At 42.4% G+C, this 20,629-nt stretch overlaps 1 protein-coding gene across 4 annotated transcripts in view; it reads left to right on the top strand.

The window, feature by feature from the left end:
- Positions 1-20,629, top strand: part of sdk2b (sidekick cell adhesion molecule 2b) — a 468,981-nt gene that overhangs the window by 422,808 nt on the left and 25,544 nt on the right. For 2 of the 4 annotated variants that reach the window (XM_079577058.1, XM_079577056.1), the window contains exons 35-43: positions 3,489-3,590; positions 4,926-5,041; positions 5,398-5,584; positions 9,205-9,342; positions 9,458-9,667; positions 9,920-10,045; positions 13,969-14,133; positions 14,392-14,532; positions 18,381-18,519. In XM_079577058.1, the coding sequence (XP_079433184.1) occupies positions 3,489-3,590; positions 4,926-5,041; positions 5,398-5,584; positions 9,205-9,342; positions 9,458-9,667; positions 9,920-10,045; positions 13,969-14,133; positions 14,392-14,532; positions 18,381-18,519 (1,324 nt within the window). Of the gene's footprint in view, positions 1-3,488; positions 3,591-4,925; positions 5,042-5,397; positions 5,585-9,204; positions 9,343-9,457; positions 9,668-9,919; positions 10,046-13,968; positions 14,134-14,391; positions 14,533-18,359; positions 18,520-20,629 lie in introns of all 4 variants that reach the window. The other 2 variants (XM_079577057.1, XM_079577055.1) reach the window with 1 other exon arrangement.

The following is a 20,629-nucleotide window of genomic DNA, read 5'->3' as shown; positions in this document are numbered from 1 at the left end:
ATGCCATCCATCCATCCATTTTCTTCCGCTTTATCCGGGGCCGGGTCGCGGGGGCAGCAGTCTCAGCAGAGATGCCCAAACTTCCCGATCCACACACACCTCCTCCAGCTGTTCTGGGGGGACCCCGAGGCGACACCAGGCCAGCTCGGAGACATAGTCCCACCACCGTGTCCTGGGCCTTCCACGAGGCCTTGTCCCACTAGGACATGCCTGGAACACCTCCCGCGGGAGGCGACCAGGAGGCATCCGAAACAGATGCCCGAGCCACCTCAGCTGGCTCCTTTCGACGTGAAGGAGCAGCGACTCTACTCTGAGCTCCTCCCGGGTAACTGAGCTCCTCACCCGATCTCGGAGGGTGCGCCCAGCCACCCTGCGAAGGAAACTCATTTCGGCCGCTTGTATTCGCGATCTTGTCCTTTCGGTCATTACCCAAATCTCATGACCATAGGTGAGGGTGGGAACGTAGATCGATCGGTAAATCGAGAGCTTTGCCCCCCGACTCAGCTCCCTCTTCACCACGACAGACCGATACAGCGACCGCATCACTGCTGACGCCGCACCGATCCGTCTATCGATCTCACGCTCCATCCGTCCCTCACTCGTGAACAAGACCCCGAGATACTTGAACTCCTCCACTTGAGGCAAGGACTCCCCACCGACCTGCAGAGGGGAAGCCACCTTTTTCCGGTGGAGAACCATGGCCTCGGATTTGGAGGTGCTGATCCTCATCCCGGCCGCTACACACTCGGCTGCAAACCGCCCCAGTGCGTGCTGAAGGTCCTGGTTCGTTGAAGCCATCAGAACAACATCGTCCGCAAACAGCAGAGATGAGACTCTGAGGCTCCCAAACCGGACACCCTCCGGCCCCTGGCTGCGCCTAGAAATTCTGTCCATAAAAGTAATGAACAGAACCGGTGACAAAGGGCAGCCCTGGCGGAGACCAACACGCACCGGGAACAGGTCTGACTTACTGCCGGCAATGCGAACCAAGCTCCTGCTGCGGTCATACAGGGAACGGACAGCCCTTAGCAGAGGGCCCCGGACCCCATACTCCCGGAGCACCCCCCACAGGGCACCACGAGGGACGCGGTCGAACGCTTTCTCCAGATCCACAAAACACATGTGGACTGGTTGGGCGAACTCCCACGAACCCTCGAGTACCCGATGAAGGGTATAGAGTTGGTCCAGTGTGCCACGACCAGGACGAAAACCGCATTGTTCCTCCTGGATCCGAGGTTCAACTATCGGCCGGATCCTCCTCTCCAGCACCCCGGAATAGACCTTACCGGGGAGGCTAAGGAGGGTGATTCCTCTGTAATTGGAACACACCCTCCGATCCCCCTTTTTAAAGAGAGGGACCACCACCCCGGTCTGCCAATCCAGAGGCACTGTCCCCGACCGCCACGCGATGTTGCAGAGACGTGTCAGCCAAGACAGTCCTACAACATCCAGAGACTTAAGGTACTCAGGGCGAATCTCATCCACCCCCGGAGCCTTGCCACCAAGGAGCTTTCTCACCACCTTGGTGACTTCAGCCCCGGTGATGGGCGAGCCCACCCCCGAGTCCTCAGCCTCTGCTTCCTCATTGGAAGACGTGACGACGGGATTGAGGAGGTCCTCGAAGTACTCCTTCCACCGCCCGACGACATCCCCAGTCGAGGTCAGCAGCCCCCCACCCGCACTGTACACAGTGTTGGTGAAGCACTGCTTCCCCCTCCTGAGGCGCCGGATGGTTTGCCAGAATCTCTTCGAGGCCGACCGATAGTCTTCCTCCATGGCCTCCCCGAACTCCTCCCAGACCCGAGTTTTTGCCTCCGCAACCGCACGAGCCGCAGCACGCTTGGCCTGCCGGTACCTCTCAGCTGCCTCAGGAGTCCCACAAGCCAACAAGGCCAGGTAGGACTCCTTCTTCAGCTTGACGGCATCCCTTACTTCCGGGCGCCACCACCGGGACATTATGCTCTACCTAATAATATGCAGCTATTATAGATAGTTTTCATGTGAGGTTCTTCGAAGTTGAAGCACTAGCAAGCGGCATGGCAACACTTGTTTGGAAGAATTCAACTCACAACTCACAGTTTGGGAGATGCTTTGACCAAGATTGTTCAGCTATACGTTTGTAAAGTGGTGATGTCACAGCTACTTCCGGGTCCACAGATGTACGAGAAACTACAAAAAACTCTTTAATACCACAATGAATATCATTCTGAAACTCAACAGAGAGTTACTGGACATACTTATTTATCAAGCCCAGTAGCCAAAAAGGCTGTACCTACTGCTATAAAAGTAATATTTACCAAAATCGGTACATCCAGGTTAGCGGAGAAACATGCTAATGGCGCAGCAGCTACGCTAACCCAGGAAGTAGCAACTTTAGTGAATATTACTTTTTTAACAGTAGGTGCGGCATTTTTGGCTAATGAGTCTGAGAAATAAATAGGTTCAGTAACTCTCTGTTGAGTTTCAGAAATATTTTTTTCTTTTCCACTTAAAGCAGTACTAAGTAACTTATTTACCTTAATAAATCCTTTCCGTAGTCCCTGTGGGGGTAATACAAGTGTTTATTGGATGATTGGAGGGTCTTTCATCTCCCCCTGGTGTCTCTGGCCAGAAAACCATGTTTGCAACTTGACTGCCCCCGGTGCGGAGAAAGCAATACACACTAATGTAATCACGAAGAAGAAGCTAACATGCTAACGGGCAAAGCTAACTGCGGGCTAACGTCACTTTAAACAGTATTTACAGCCACGTTTGAGTGAAAAAAATATTTCTATTGTATAATTGGATGCACAGTAACCCTCTCTCCCTTCGCCTTTCCTGTCTACTCTCCAAGACAATTAATAAATTAAAAAATCGTAACTTGCTACTACACCTGCAGTTGCGCTTATGGCCTTTAGGGGGAAGAGTTACTTAGTACTGCTTTAACAAGTCTGACAATTCAGCAATTGTCAGACTTACTCAATAGACTAACCTTTCTCGTTTTCCAAATCTTTACCATGTCAACTCTGAGCCCAAAATGTTAAGATATCCTCCGTAACCAATGCCATGAGGACAAACTGAATATGTTTGTGTTTGTTTTAATTATTGTATCATTTAGCTGTTTGAACCACCATAGGAGTACATTTGCAAAGACATTTGACTTCCTAGCTCAGTCGATGATAATATTTTTTATTCATTTACTTCATTTGGCTCTTACAAAGTGCATAGCAGATGGTCAAGTTACAATATCATTACCAATTGTAATGTTGGCAAAGCGGCATCTACTTGTCATGCCAAAGAAAATGTCACTGGTGTTATTATCATCATTGTGTTTTACATTTCCAAACAGTTTAAATAGCAGAGAATACTGCTTTAAAACTCTATTGTGTCTGCATGACCAATGCCACTGTATAATATGGCTTAAAGCAGGAATAAACAGAAAACAGGAAATGGCAGATGAGATTTTGGTGGCTGTGTATCTTATATTGCCTTGTTTACCTCCCATACAGAGCTGAGCAAACACAAGCGCTATGAGATCCGGATGTCTGTTTACAATGCGGTCGGTGAAGGGCCAAACAGTCCTCCCCACGAGGTGTTCGTCGGAGAAGCAGGTATTTACAAGATGTCCCACCCAACCGTATTTGTTAACACCAACTACAAACACTGTTTATGTGTCCACAGATGTGTTGCATCTCAGCTATTAAGGCTATAAATATCAGCTGAATGAATTATAAATAGCACAAGTCAAGGTTCTGTAGGGTTAGGACACCAGGTCAGGGGAAGCTATTGAATTTGCATGAAGGAAGTGGATTTTCCCAAAGTATTAAAATATTTATTCGCCTGTACTGTCTGTACACATTTAAATGAGACAACATGCCCCGAAGACATGCAACTCAAATATAAATAATGAACTAGAAAATGCATGTTTTTGTGTGTGTTTGCAAACGAGTAATACATTAACGATTAATATAATTAAAAACGCCTTATCTTTTTTTTAGCTCAACTTATTATTATTTTTTTTTTGTTTTTATACAGTGAGTGGAATTGGTACTTAATGTTCTACTAAAGGTGTAGCTCCCTTGCTTCTAAACAGAGACTGAGAAACTAGAAACTGTAGGCCCCACGCTAAGCCATGAAATCCAGTATTAAACTTTTGGACACCGCTAGACTAAACCCCGCCAAAACATGCACAATAGGCTAAATTATCCAGCTAGGTCCATGACTGTTTCTGACAGGTTTTCCCCATTGACTTTGAAGGAGAGGACACATGTTATCTACAGGGACAACAAAGTATACCTTAACCTCTTAACCCCCGCCTTAAAGGGACGATACCGAGTTTAAATATGTTATAACAAAGTATTTTCATCCCCCTACATGTTCCAGCCATGTCCTAATGTGTAGAATGAGCCCAGACCTATTTACCACTCAAAAAGTTGTTGCTTCAGGTCCGAAGTGCCGTCATGCAAGAGTTTAATATAGAAATTGCAGTTACGCATAAGACCTGAGGTGGCAGTAGTGAGCATAAAATAACTAACTTGCATCTACTCTCTTTAACCAAGCACATTTTCTCCAGTTTGGCTTTACCCAAAGCTAAAAGCTTCTTACAGCCGATGGAACAGTGACTCATTTGAAAGCTAAGACGTGCAAAACCGATCTAAACGGATCTTTTTCCTCTTTTTTTCATGTTTTGGTCATCATTTTTATCTCATTTTTGTTGCTATTTTCATGCTTTTTTCAAGAAGCTTTTATTTGGGTAATGCCAAACTGGAGAAAATCTGCTAGGTCAAGGCAGGGGTTAAGAGGTTAAAGTGATAGCTACTGTATAACGCTGCCAAATGAGAAAAGAAAGAGAGAGAGAAATATCAAAACTAAACTAAAGAGTAAAAAAAAAAGACCTGCCATAATAACCTTTTTCCTTTATGTTTCATTTCTTCCTTCTTTCTTAGTGCCCACTGCCCCACCCCAAAACGTAGCAATCCAATCCGCGACTGCCACCCAGCTGGACGTGATGTGGGACCCCCCTCCCGTGGACGCCCAGAACGGGGACATTCAAGGCTACAAGGTAAAAACTTATGCTGCATAAATGTAGCCACAAAACAGAAAACCCTAGACATTGCACTATAAGAATATATTGTTATCCATAAATACCATTATGGCCCCGCGGGGACTATATTATGTGTGAATGCAATTAAATGCACATTTTACCTTAAAACATCCAGTCTGCGCCGTTATCCAGCGGGGGCCATAATAAAAGTCTATTGCACTAAAGCACGTTTATGGGGAATAGAGTGAAATAGCAGCTCGTTGCCTTTGGGGAGACGGAAATAGGCTGGAGATTTATTGCACAACACGAGCAGCTACATGGTCCCATAACGTCGGCATTAATATTTATTTACTCCTCTGCTTATCCTCGCGTAGGTTTACTTTTGGGAGTTTCAGCGCAAAAACGAGACCGAGCGATTGCGGACGCTCTTCATGCCGGAGGGAGGGGTCAAGCTGAAGAATCTGACCGGATACACCACCTACATGATCAGCGTGGCTCCGTTCAACGCGGCGGGGGACGGGCCGCGCAGCGCACCCACGAGAGGACGCACTCAGCAAGCAGGTAAACACAAAACAATATACTTATGTGTACATGTATGCCAGATCTGATCAGGGCTATAACAGGACTATAGTCGGCTTAAAGGAATAGGCCACCGTTTTTACATACTGAGATATGTTCTTACCTCACTTTAGTCGAGTTAATATATCCCCGTCTGGTCTTTGTCCGTGCGCTCTGTCACGCAAACGGAGCACATACGCAGCCTCTCCCACATGTCATATAGCTCCAAAAAAGCTCACGACAGAAGCTACCAAGCTCTTCCACGTGTTCCCTATTTAAATAAAGTTACGTGAAGTGTTTTCATGCGAAGTATATTTACACAGAAATGTAGCATGTCGATTTTATAAGCAGATAAAAAGGGGTACTATATTGTGAGGCGTAATGATACGAGGAGCAAAACGTCCGCGCAGTAACTCCTAAAGGTTATTGACGGAAGTGAGCGGGGGAAGTCTTTAGGAGTTACTGCGCGGACGCTGTGCTCCTCGTATGAATACGCCTCACAATATCCAGTAGTTCCCCTTTTTATCTGCTTATAAAATCGACATGCTACATTTCTGTGTAAATATACTTCGCATGAAAACACTTCACGTAACTTTATTTAAATAGGGAACACGTGGAAGAGCTTGGTAGCTTCTATCGTGAGCTTTTTTGGAGCTATATGACATGTGGGAGAGGCTGCGTATGTGCTCCGTTTGCGTGACAGAGCGCACGGACAAAGACCAGACGGGTATATATTAACTCGACTAAAGTGCGGTAAGAACATATCTCAGTATGTAAAAACGGTGGCCTATTCCTTTAAAATAGGGCTTAATATGACCAAACCATGACTAGGTAAACAATACGAACTAAAATGGTAACGTGAATCAAATCGAAATCAAAGTTATAGGTTATAGTATAGATTAGGGGTGTCGAGCTCATTTGGGTCGTGGGCCGAAATCCAGCTTCCTTGGCAGGTCACGGGCTGCATATAATGTAAACAGGAAACTACTATTGAGAAAATGTTTTTGAAATAAATTAATAATAATGAGCTATGATTTTAAAATAGAGCTGATTCGGTAAAAAGCCCGAGAGGACCATAAGAACACTTGTATTGCGCTATACAAGCCTGTGCCACAAGTTTCTCAAAGTGCACTGTAGTCATTATACTGTAGTCATTATTCATACACTCGACATTCTGTGGCGGTAAGCTATTACTATGGCCACTGCCGCCCTGGGGCAGACTGACCATTTACCACGTGCTGTAATGTGTTGTTTATATCCTATCTCTTATTACGTCAGTGCCCACTGCTGGACACGTGTGGATTCCTTTCCTTTTTTAAATTTAAGATGTCCCCTAGTGGCTGGAGTGAGCATACTGTTTATGTCCTTAAAAAAAAAAATCATAACTCCGCACAGGATTGGGCTAGAGACTTACTCTTTTTTGGGGGGGGGTCAAACTCAGGAATTTATGCTGTACAAGTCAGGGGCCAGATTAAATCATCCCGCGGCCAAATCTGGCCCGCGAGCCGCCTGTTTGACACCTGTGGATTAGAGTAACACCCTAGATGTATACATATGTTAGACTAAGATACACACATTAGAATTCATATATGACAATAGAAAGGAAATAGTATATGTTCATATTATATAGTCAACATCTACTAACTGCACCAATTGTCTTTTAAGAAGTATTGATTTCTAATGGTTTTTAAAGACAAAATGTAACACATTTCGCAAATTTCATCCGTCAAGTTCACATGTTAGAATGTCTGAATTGCATGTGGACTTTAATAAAGCTTAAGGGAAGATTAGACAATTGTTAAGTTCAGTATCGCAGTGGTTCAAGGAAGGGAAAGTGAGCAACAGGGCATTGCTAGTTTGGATAGAAATGTGTCACAAATGCACAGGTCACAGTTCCTCTTTTCCTCATGTAGGTGGTCATAATGTTCTGCCTGCCTGAATCAAGCGCTCTCAGAGAAATAAAACTAATGCACCGGTGTTCAAAATTATGCGGTGCAAGCGAGAGCTCAAGTTAAATGAATAAAAAGCCAGCAATAATGTGGTATTTACAGCCCTGTTTACTCATTTGTCACCTTTATGGGCTGAAGCAAGTTTGGAGAACCTTGAGAGTTTAAGAGGGAGACATCAACCGCTGGGAAGGAATTCACTGGGAAGATGAAGCTAATCGTTTCTGTCAGCGCGCCAAACGACGTTAGCCTAGCCACATGGTGCATAGCTCTGTAATCTCCGAGCCGCTCACTCAGCCTCATGGTATGTTTGATAAATGGACAGAAAAGTAGTGTTTAAGTTCTCTGAGCACGCTTTGTTTTGGTCTTTATCGTGAGGAGGAAGGAAGCTTATGACCAGATGATTGCACAAAGGCGAAGGAGCAGGACAAGTCACCCTTCTTTCACTAGACAAATGGCCAGTGTGCGGACTCTCACATATATTGTTTTAAACAGAAAAGTAATTATTAGTAAAGCTATGTCACGTGTTAACCTATTGAAATACTTACTACAAATACAATACTACAAAATTCATGCAGAAAACCAATGTGAGCGACGTTACTATATTTAGTTCATTGCCTTTTAAGGGGTAAATAAACCACAAAGATTTACATATAAAATATACAAAAAGTACTTTCAGGTCTCAGAGGGTGCTGGGGTTCAGGAGGTGTTTTGTAATATTGATGTTTGAATGATCACACCTGTCATAGTTTTTGTAATGTGGGCGGGGTCAGTCACCTGCAATATTGTTTGTATTGTTTACTAAAAATAACCTTTGGTAACATAAAAACATAGTCCTAATGTTTATTGGTTATTTTGTCAATAAAGTACTGTAAGTATGAATAATAGGTGCAATGGGCATGGTTTAAGGGAACAGGGCATATGATCAAATATGGTGCCTTTTTCATGCTGTAATTTCACTTATTTCATTACTTCTTCCAAAACCAACACATGTATCACCACTTAGCACAATTATTCACCAATAAAATGTGTGAGTTTCATCAACTTACCATGATTAGTTTTCAAGTTATGTCAAGAAATGTACCATGAATTTAGCCAGACTTGGGTCTTCTTCAGACTTCAGAGAAAACAGGAAGCTGAGAGCGTGACCGGTCTCTGCTGATTGGTCAAATGCCATAGTAGTGTGATCTGTGATGTAGGGTGATCTCTTCTGATTGGTTGACTGAGGACTATGTACTTCTTTACCTTACTGATGTGCAGCAGGGAGGCCATATGTAAAGTGTGCGGAAATTACCAAAAATAGTCACTTGCCTTATAAAGGGTTAATGCTCTGTCATTGAGCAGCATCATTATTTTATAGGGTTTGTCATGGGTGACCTTTTTGTGGTCAGAATAAATAAGTAAGCCTAGCAGTAATCTTTCAAAAGATAAAAAGACTTTTCGAGTTATCTTGCTATCAGGCTAAATAGATATTCACAAAAATCATATAAATAGAGGAACAGCAACTCGAAGCATCAGCAAAAACTTTTCCAAGCTTCCTCAATGTTTTTTTCTCTTTTTTTCATGCAATTATACTCAATGGATTCCGACCTCAGATTGGCCTCTCAAAGTCCGTCAAAAACTGCTGAAAGTTCTTTTGAAAATCTTGCTGACTTTGTTTGTGCTCCTCTGTTGTAGCCCCCAGTGCCCCCAGCTTCATCCACTTCAGTGAGCTGACCACCACCTCCGTCAACGTGTCCTGGGGAGAACCCACCTTCCCCAACGGCATCATAGAGGGCTACCGTCTCATCTACGAGCCGTCCACACCGATCGAGGGTATGGGACATTTGCAGCTCCTATACTTCCCACACTGTGAACCAATGCTGCGTTTGCTTGTGATGCCCTGTTTGTGTATTAAAAAACCTGCTCTAAATGTGTTGTGTTTGCCCAGACTCCTCAGTGGCCTGTCCCGAATGCCTGCACTCGCCCTCCCCCCCAGGCGTCAGTAAGACCGTGACAGTGGACGTGAAGGGGACCGGCCCACTGTGGCTCAAACTCAGGGACCTGGCCGAGGGAGCCACCTACAACTTCAGGATCCGAGCCAAAACCTTCATCTACGGACCGGAGGTGGAGGCTAACATCACCACTGGCCCAGGGGAAGGTACTCAAAATGATGAAATGCAGGAGTGTTGAGCTTATTTAGATACTGAAACTAACAACAGAAGTTTTAGAACACCCCTGAAGACTTCCTAATTTGGTATTTCACTGACCCAAGCCATTGTAGTTTCCTCCCTATCAAACTGGTATGACTGACCATTTTGTATTAGCCTGTCTCTTCATCCGGGGCTATAATGTTATGCTTGATCGGTATGTTATTATGGCAGTGTCTAAATGATGTCCTGTCAATGACCAGGAGCCCCAGGACCTCCCGGAGAACCCTACATCACCCGTCACGGTTCAGCCCTGACGATACAGTGGAGCAGTGGAGACCCCGGACGGGCCCCCATCACCCGCTACGTCATAGAAGCTCGCCCATCAGGTGTGTACTGGTCACTTGGACAGGGGTGGTTGGTTTTATCATGGAAAAGTCCCACAACAACATACAGTAGTAGTATAAATGTGGATTTGAATATCCAGAGTTGATTTTAGACAGATTTTCAAGATAATAAGATATAATTTACACTAGTTATTAATCTTTCTATTTTTTATTCCAAAATACGCCAGTCAAATAATATTCATTTATTTTTATTCATATGTATCTATTCAAGGGAAAAGGGGAGAACAGCACATACTAATGAACATTTTCCGAAATGTAAATATGCTGACCACCTGACAGGTTGATTTTACACAGAAAACAAACAGAAAACAGAAAAAAAAGGTGATACAAAGACACTGTGTGCACATATGCAGTTGAACCACACAGGGGAATAAGAACATACAGAGACAATATTGATCACAGATAAGGAACAAATGAACCGGGAAATGACAAACGGTGAAAAAGAACCATATTTTTCTGTATTTTCCCCACTCATTTCACTTATCTCCATTGCACTAATCCCTATTGATATCCCTATTTACCCAAAACCGAACGACCCTTTTAACACAATAAAGAATATGATGAAAATAACGACCAAAAATGGTTAATTAGGACTTAGACATAAACGAGAAAAGATTGCACGTCTTAATCTTATTAGCTTTTTAATTCTATCCTGATTGGGGTGACTGACAGATAAAATGGCTAATCTTCCTTGCGAATCTGTCAGTGAGCTGCTAATTGACAAGGCCCGACCCTCCACTTTCTTCCCATTTAAGGATAAAAGAAACATGGCCGCCCCCGTCACTTTGATTTTCGACTTCACTTTTTAACAATAACGTCTCTGTCTGTTTTATTTATAGCCGAGCTTCCTTTACTCACAAATTAGTTTTTACGGTGCGCTTTTTTTCTCTCCCCAACCCCCCCCCCACCGCTGTGCTTAGGGAAAGAGGTGTCATCGCTCGCTGCTTTAGCGTCCCGTGAATGTTAATGGCTTATCGATTGGAGCGCTGCAATGGAGACAAATGGCATCTGGTTACACGCGTGATTGGCAGGTCTAGGCCGGGTTTTAAAAGGCTTAAGGATGACATTAAGGTTCGCGGGGGAGATGTGTTTAAGCACTTGGGATGGGGCTAATTGAAAAGGTCAAGCCCGTAGATTAACATTGGCGGGGCATCGGAGTGCGAGTCACAGCCACAAAGTGAAATTGCAGAGAGATGCGTATTTAAGATCGGAACTGGTTTGGAAAGAAATGTTTTAGATGAAAACAATGTATATAATCATTGCAAAGGTTTTCAAAAAGTAGACCAGGGTTTATACAGGCAGACGGTGGTCAATTTTAATGTATTTAAAGCAGTACTAAGTAACTCTTGCCCCTAGAGGCAATAAGCGCAACTGCAGGTGTCGTAGCAAGTTGCGATTTTTTTTGCTTGTTAATTGTCTTGGAGAGTAAATACTACACTGACAGAAAAGGCGAAGGGAGAGAGGGATATTGTACATCCAATTATATAATGGAAATATTTTTTTTCACACAAACATGGCTGTAAATACTGTTTAAAGTGACGCTTGACCGCAGTTAGCTTTGCCCGTTAGCATGTTAGCTGCTTCTTCGTGCTTCTGTTAGTGTGTATTGCTTTTCTCCGTTCCAGTGGCAGTCAAGTTGCAAGCATGGTTTTCTGGCCAGAGACACCGGGGGGAGATGAAAGACCCTCCAATCATTTTCCGTGAAATTTAGATCTAATGCCAGTTTTAATCAAATTTAATGTTGTTCCTTTCTGTATTATATTTAAAGGTGCATTATGCAACTTTTTATGCGGAGATCTCTTGGATGCTCCAGGATCACTTGTTCCGTAGGTTTTCTGGTGAGAGGATCCATTAGCAGAAGAAACCTACAAAACAAGTGATCCTGGAGCGTCCTAGAGATCACCGTGATTGAAAGTAAAGGCACCGTGCTGACCACTCTTACAGCCACTGCGTCACTACAAGGTCAAATATGCACAAATATCAACTTTTTTTTCACATAAAAAGTTGCATAATGCACCTTTAAGGCTTTGATTTTGGCGCAGTTCGTTTCATGCTTTTTACTGCCCCGCGGAAGTAAAAACAACCCAATACAGGTGTTTTTTGACGACATGGAAAACTCCTGTATGACTGAAACCTCAAAGTAAATGGAGAAGTAGAGCATCTGGAGTAATATCCATGTAAATTCACTGAACTCTAAAGGGCACATTGTTTGCTTAAATGACTATGGAAAGGGAAAGCTGCCAAGAAGGAAAGAAAACAGGGCCAAGTTTAACTCATCAGCTATGCAACATTTTAACTTGAAAATAAGCACTAAATCTCAGTGAATTGTACCTTACACTCTGTTCTTAAACTTCTTCAAATTTGAGAAGCCGCATTCTGTTTTTTTTAATTTCACAATGTCCCAACTTTACTTCCCTTTGAAACTGGGTTAGCGCAAGTGATAACCCACGCAGTGCATTTCATCATATGCAAATGGCCGCTGCGCTCTCTCTTTAACAGTACAACTTTTCCAAATCAAATTACCTCAGCTGCTTTTCTAACTTCCCAAAGTCGTCCGCGGCAGTCGGCGTGACAGATGAACTGTGCTCCTTGTTTATGTCTCCATACTCCATTAAAACAGTCAAACTTACATCGATGTTTACAAGCGCCCCCCGCGTAATGAATGTCGTCTGGCAGCGTTTCCAAAAAAGCACAGCAGCAGAACATCTACCATTAGTTCACTTGAAATATGGCCCGTACAAGTATTTATGATGTACATTTGGTGGCTGTAAATTTTACGCCAGCGGTGAAATTGATGAATTGGGTAATATTGCTTGGAATTATGAATTGGTGACAGGGGCCCGGAGTTTTTATTACACAAACAAACAGCTTGTTAAAAAGAAAAGGCATAGTGAAAGCCCAAACTGTTGCCTGAAAATGAAAATAATAATCACTTTAAGATAAGGTACAGATTGCCAGCCATTTTTCTGACTGTCATGTTCTAGGGCAGCTATGTAAAGGAACATACTTAAGACCAAGGCAAAGTGTGGAACGTAGGCTAGATTAAGTCTAGGGATTGGTTTCTTTCCTGTTTAGACCTATCAGTGAGCTGAACTCTTTCTCTTCCCTGCCCTTCCTCAACTGCCTATCAATTTGGACCCCCACCCCAAGAATAATAAAGACAATGTGTATATAATTTACCGTAAGTCACACTTTTTTTCATAGTGTGCCTGGGTATGCGATTATACTCAGGTGCGACTTATATATCAAAATATATAATTTCACATTGTTGTGGTTATTTTCACACTGACAGCTGCTAGAAGGCGCTCTAGGCTTGTGCCCCAGTATCTGCTACTTCAGCACCACTATAAACATAAACAAAACGGTTATTGAGGAACTGAAAGAAAGTTTAGAGTGAGCGAGAAACTTGCGAGGGACTGGCGAAAAGCAGAGGTTACCCTTACGGCCACGAAGAAAACAAAAAAATCGTGGGCTAAAACCTATATGGCCACAGCTAGAGGAACAAGTTCGCAAATAGGTGCTTGAACAACGTGCTGCCGGAAGAGGCTTGTCAATAGTGCAGTTACGCCTCCATGCCCTAGTAGTTGCCAAGGCTGGTGCGACTTATACTTTGAAGCCACTTATTATGTTTTTTTCTTCTTCATTATCCATTTTTTGGCTGGTACGACTTATACTCCGGAGCAATTTATACTCAATACAATTTATACTAATACAATAGACTGACAGAAGCGAGGCTGCTGATTTGCACCATCGGCCTCTCTGAATACCACCAACCAACCACTCACTCACGCTCTCACTCATTCTGGCCTATTGTATTTAGTGTACTCGAACTTGAACTCAACTTTATCTCATGATTTAATGCCGCACGTTTACTGTACTTTACATAAAATGTTCTCTTTTTACAGACGAGGGGCTGTGGGATATTCTGATTAAGGACATCCCGAGAGAGGCCACTTCACACACCTTCAACATGGACATCCTCAAACAAGGCGTCAGCTACGACTTCAGGGTCATTGGAGTCAACGACTACGGTTACGGCTCGCCCAGTCTGCCCTCTCCCTCCATATCAGGTGATTAATGTGGATTCTTGTTTTATAATTCTCACAAATTCTTATTTAGAGTATATAATTTCTCAAAACAATAGACAAAATATGCACAAAAAACACAGTAATGAGTAACATAGTAAAGACAAGACAATGTATTCTGTAATAATCTGAAATTGGAGGCACAGTATAGCTGAGGAAAGCCTAAGTTTCTGCCTCACTAACCATCCACAGATCAAACTGCTTCTTCTCACTCGCTAATAAGAGCTCATTTCTCGGTTTTAGCCCAAAAGGTGCCTCCGTTTTACGAGGAGTGGTGGTTTCTAGTCGTCGTGGCGCTGGTCGGCCTCATCTTTATTCTGCTGCTGGTCTTCATCCTCATTATAAGAGGCCAGAGCAAGAAGTACGCCAAGAAGTCAGAATCAGGTGAGCGAGCGCCGCGGCATGCACAATGAAGACGGGTGTTTATTAGCCCATGCATCAACTTCACGGGCACCCACTCAGGTTGTATGACATTGAATATGGAGAGACATTTGTATATATTTCATTGTGACACGTGTGTGAAGTTAAGTCAGAATGCTTTCCATTCAATTACTCTTTATTACGGACATAAAAAACGGACTAAAGAAACACGTACATTTTCAAATGTATAAAGAAATGGATGACAACTAAACAAAACCAGGTCACACTCTTAATATTTCATTTCTATGAGCTTTGGTTACAGCACCCACTCGCTGTGGGGTTGTTTCAATAACTACTGTATGTCAAAAGATTTACTTCTGTCCAGTGTTGCATTCGTTTTTCATAAAGAGCTTGAATTGATGGGGTTATGCTTTGGAATTGGCCTTGGCCAAGTCATATGTGAAATTTCTATACAGGAATATATGCATGAATCAGGGAAGAAAAAATGGCCTTTCGGTACATTCAGGTAGTCAGTTGATCTCATTCTTTAGCCACACATTGCTGGGCCTTGTTTTTTAAAATTCTGACTATAGTAAAGGCCACTCTCATACAATGTTCCCTATTCATCAATGGCTTATACCGTGGTGCTGTAAAAAAGAAAAAATATATACTTTTTGCACATAAATCATTCGTCTTCCCCCAAAGACATGAATAAAACACATGTGACTTTATGAATATAACATATGGGTGTATCGTATAACACATCACTACCAGAAGGATCGATGAAAGTATACATGTATAATTGAAAATTTCATCAAAATCTGACCAGAACTCCTAATGTTATGCGTATGTCAGTCAGTCTGCCAGGAAAAACAGTGCAATCGACTCACATGATGCTACATTGCAAATACAGAAAAAAGCTACAATAATGAGATCATTCACACAGGATGGACTCGAACTCGAAGAGCAGATTCAAACCCCCAGTCAGCTGCACTATTTACCAACCTCTGCCCCATGAAATAGTACCAGTTGAAAATAGGCAAACAAGATAAATCCGTACACAATTTTTCATTCAATTAAAAGCTATAGTAGGGGGAAAAAAGTGTTAAATAATAATAAAGTCCTATCTTATCATATTTTATCTCAAACACATGACCCAAACATTACAATAATAGAGTAAAAGTCTAATCATTAGCTCCATTACAAAAACAACACCACTTTAAGACAAATTCTTAATACGGGACAGGAAGCCCTCGTTGCCTGGGGTAACTGTTGTTGAAACGAATCCAGAGATTGACAGATCACATTTGAATAGGCCTCATATGGATCGTACAGTCTTTCACATCAGTGGGCATTTCCCTGAGCTCAGCACTTCAGTAGCTGCCTGTAGAGGGGGGGTCCCTGCGGGTCAGTGCCCATCTTTCTGACTGACATAGAGAAAACAAGGAGGTCCACTCATTCAAACACAAAAGCAGCACTCAATGCCTCCGTTTCCCGCTTTAGGAATCTGGCCAGGCCACTCACCCCGGTGGTGTTCCCGTTTTTGTACTGCATATTTGTGTAACCAGCGATTGACCCGAATAGGCATGTACAGTTTAGATATACAGAATGTTTATTTTGGCCGTAGAAACAGTAGAAACATTTTAGTTTCTCGATGCATTCCTATCAAAATCCCACTTACTCACACAAGGTAGATCCATGTCTAAAACCACGGCTTAACAACATAAAAAATGCATTTCACAGGTTTCCATGTTTTTTACAATTATTACTTAGTTTGATGGAATAATGCTGTGCCGTTTCTGAGGAAGTGAAATAATAAAAATGAAAAAAAAAAATGAAAAAAAACAGAGGACAGTTGAGGAAAGCCAAGACCAAACCCAAAACTAATTTGGTTAACACAAAGGCTTAAAGGTGCATTATGCAACTTTTTATTCGGAAAAAAAGTTGATATTTGTGCATATATGACCTTGTATTGACGCAGCGTCTGTCTGAGTGGTCAGCATGGTCCCTTTGCTTTTAATCACGGTGGTCTCTAGGACACTCCAGGATCACTTGTTTTGTAGGTTTTCTGGTGAGAGGGTCCGTTAGCAGAGAAAACCTGCAAAACAATTGATCCCGGAGCGTCCTAGAGATGATTGGAAGTAAAGGCGCCATGCTGACCTCTCATGCAGCCGCTGGGTCACTACAAGGTGAAATACGAACAAATATCAACTTTCTTTTTTTCTCACATAAAAAGTTGCAGAATGCACCTTTAATTTGAGAGGTATAAGTCTAAACTAAGATTAATCAGGGACTAAAAATGATCAATTAAACTAGGCGTGAATCAGACTAAATCTGTTCCAAAAAGCAAATTGTCCCCTATAAACCCGTTGTTCTTACCTTTGGTGTAACTTCAGGACCCACCATCACCTTTGAGGCAAGCCACGACCCAAAATCTCTACGTAAAAACAGAACACACTGCAAATGGTTCCACCGGTGAAGAACCACTGCTATAAACTGACAAAGCCCTGTTCCCGTTATTACAGTGTGTTTTTGTAGCCACACATTGACCCCTCTAGGCCCCCATAGAAGCAGCTGCAGAGGTCCCGGCTTACAGCTCTCCTCCCTCTCAGACTGTAGTTTTAACCTGTGTTCCAACTTTAGCTCTGCCCCGACATTAATCTGCTTTACAGCGCAGACTCCAGCCCCTGTCCTGAGGTTTATAGGCCCAGACACTTGATCAATATTATGAGTGATTCATATCCAATATTCACACAAAGGCCCAGTCCATTTTTATTGTCAGTTTATAGTAGGCTATTGATATGGATGCATCCAGAGGGCTATAATAAAAAATAAGAATAAAAACCGGCTTTTATTATATATGTGGAGTTGTTTGGCATTCATAAGCTAGTTGTATATCATAGTTTCCTTGAATTGAATTGCTCAAAATAATTCAGTCACATATACATGAAAATAAATGAAGAAGAAGAATGCACATAATGGTCATTGTTTTTTCTTATATAATTCATAAAAAGACGTCCACTTCTGTAGCATGTCTTTTATAATTACCCTCAGAAAGTGTAGCATTGAATTGTCTTCTTCAAAGCTTGTGACAGATGAGATATGATTTAATTGGCTTGTTATATAAGTTTCAAATTCTAAGGAGAGAAATCATTTCCTAATAAGCATCAAGGGCCCTTAAGAAACTTTTGTGATGTGACTGCTTTTCTCCCACTTTCATATACAGTTCATATACATTATTTTTCAAGAGACAGGTATGTCATTATGTCTTTTATATGAAACTAACTGAAGTAATTACAGAATACTGGCTTTTAAATCTATAAAGAGTTTTATAGATTTCTCTCTGGGTTATTTTTTTTTATCCTTTTCACATTTTTGCTACAAAGGATTTCACTTCCCTGGCAGCTAGAATGGTGAAAGACATCATTGATTCACAAGGAATTTACCGAAGCACGGTTTAAAAGCAACTTAGCTACTTAGTAAATAGTTCTACACAATAGCCTAGGGGTTAACTGTACGTGTACTGGCCTAAGTGTTGTGAGTTTTGTTGTGAGTTTTCGTCCTTGCTCCAACCATTTGCTGAATGTTTCCGAAATCTATCTAATGCCCTGTCTGTAAAAAGAAGAAAATAGCTGTGAATTGCCTGGCTGGTATTGGATTTGGAGACCGTTTAGGAACACCAAACCGATACCTAACATCTAAAACATTTATAAACTACAGCATCAGCAAATCTCCATTAGCTTATTAACCACAACCCCAATCTTGACTGACTCTGAATGTTTTGCATCTGTTTAGCACTGCACTCTCTGATCCGCTAACCCGCTCCCTGTGTGCCGACTGTGGTGACACAGTGTCTCTGTACGTCTGTCCAGGGAACAACTCCAACTGCAACGCTCTGACCCACGGAGACATGGTCAGCCTGGACGAGGGCCGCTTCCCCGCGCTCGAGCTCAACAACCGCCGCCTGTCCGTCAAAAACTCCTTCTGTCGCAAGAACGGCGTCTACACCAGGTCCGTACCCCGCCTCAGAACTGATCAGCACAAACGCACAAAAGATGTAGAAGCAATGGTGGGGTGTGTCTTTTTCTTGCCAACACGTTTTCACAGAGAAATGATTTTGAATATTCAAGCTCTTCTCATTTGTTTGTTCTAATTTGTAGCAACCTATTAGTGTCAAGTGATGAAAATGAAATACTGATGTTCTGTCTTGACTGGTTAGTCTGCATAGGGGCATCCATAACACAGAAAGACCCATGAAATACAGAGGATATTTTGCACATGGTATTAGGTTGACGAAAATGAACACTTTCAAGTCGTTCGACCATCTTTTAAAAAGTAATAGAAGGATTAACCCAAAAAGATCAAAAGTTTGCCCCATTACTAACCCTGCACATTGTTGGAGTGTTTGATTCTTCAGTAATTTAAGTCTTTCTACTGACAGAATTAGCATGATTAGTAGCATTCGCCACATTCTGGTCATGCGTGTATTAAAAATGCTCACCTTTTATTTGGATCACTTGTAAATGTGCAAAATCTGAATATATTCAATTAAAGCTATGAATAGCCGCCGTCATTAGCAATTCTTGTTTAATCTTCTTTAGAAGTAAAGGCGAGACACAGCAGGTGAGAACATTGATTTTTCACGCTGTGGTCAACGCTCGTTTTCTCCCTTCACATCTTAGTTTTAATGTCAGAGTAAAAAAAAAGATGATGAAACACACCCTGTGCGAGCTGGAGATTTCCTGGGAATAACTAAAACATTGTGGGGCACTGGCCCGTCTCCCTCGTGTATTAAAGCAGTACTAAGGAACTTCTTTACCTTAACAAATCCTTTCCGTAGTCTTGGGGGGTCTTTCATCTCCACCTGGTGTCTCTGGCCAGAAAACCACAATTGCAACTTCCCTGCCACCGGATATGAGCCACCAATACACATGAAAATGAAATCACGAAGAATAAGTTAACAGGCTAACAGGCAAAGCTAGCAGTGGGCTAGCACTAACCTAAACAGAATTTACAGCCAAGTTTGAGTGAAAAAAAATATCTACATTGTGTAATTGGATGTACAATATCCCTCTCTCCCTTTTTTCTTTTCTGTCAGCGAAGTATTTACTCTCACGGACAATTAATGAGTAAAAAACCACAACAAGCTACGACACATGCAGTGGTGCTTATGGCCTCGAGAAGCATGAGTTACTTAGTACTGCTTTAAAGGGACTATACAGAGTTTAAAAATGTTAAAAGTAAGTATTTTCCTCCCCCTACATATTCCAGCCATGTGCTAATGTGAAGAATGAGCTCTGACTTATTCACCGCAACTGCCTCTAAAATCCTGCACTGTCACTGCACAATCTATATATAGAACCTGCAGTTACCTGAGGTGGCAGTAGTGAGTATAAAATGACCAACTTGCATCTAGTCTCTTTAATTCACAATGTTGACATATTTGCTACCCACATGTAGTACCTATATCCACCTGAAATGGCATTTTCCAATAACTCACTACTGATTATATTGGTTGATATATTTGTCGTCAGTAATCCCATTCCTTTAACTGTGTTATCAGCCCATCAGTCGGCCCTCAGTGCATCGTGTTGTGGAGCTGTTGTTGCATCCCAGCTGTTAAACATTCTGTCCCTCTCAACGTATTTCAACGCCACGGCTTATTTAGAGCTTCTTTCCTTTAGCCGACACAGGGCTACAGGCTGGTTTGAAATTTAAATTAAAAAGCAATCGCTGCCATAATTGTGTTTTTGTGGGAAAACTTTACCTGGAGCCTCAAAGCAAAAAACAGTGGAAGGAGAAAAAAACAACATTGTCTGTCATTCCAGGAATGTTTTTACCACAATTTAAAAGTAGTGTATAAGTCGACTTTGCGAGAGAGAATCTTTTTTAATGAGCTTCTGTATTTGGTGAATGTCTTAACTCGGAGACGTGCCGACGACGTGGCGCGTGTAAAACCAATCACTTTGACTGACACTTGAGCTGAGCAGCCTTACTCATACGCATTCAGTCCAAGTTTGCATCCCATTACTTTGCATTAAAGAAGTGTGTCTTTGTAGAGGGAAGGATTTTAAGCCCGTGTGGAAGGCTGACGCTCAGTTTGTCTTCAGAGACTGTATTG

Source organism: Gobius niger (genome assembly GCF_951799975.1).
Source record: "Gobius niger genome assembly, chromosome: 19".
In the NCBI taxonomy this organism is placed as follows: Eukaryota; Metazoa; Chordata; class Actinopteri; order Gobiiformes; family Gobiidae; genus Gobius; species Gobius niger.
The sequence above is the reverse complement of the archived record's forward strand: the minus strand, read 5'-3'. Positions and strand labels throughout refer to the sequence as shown.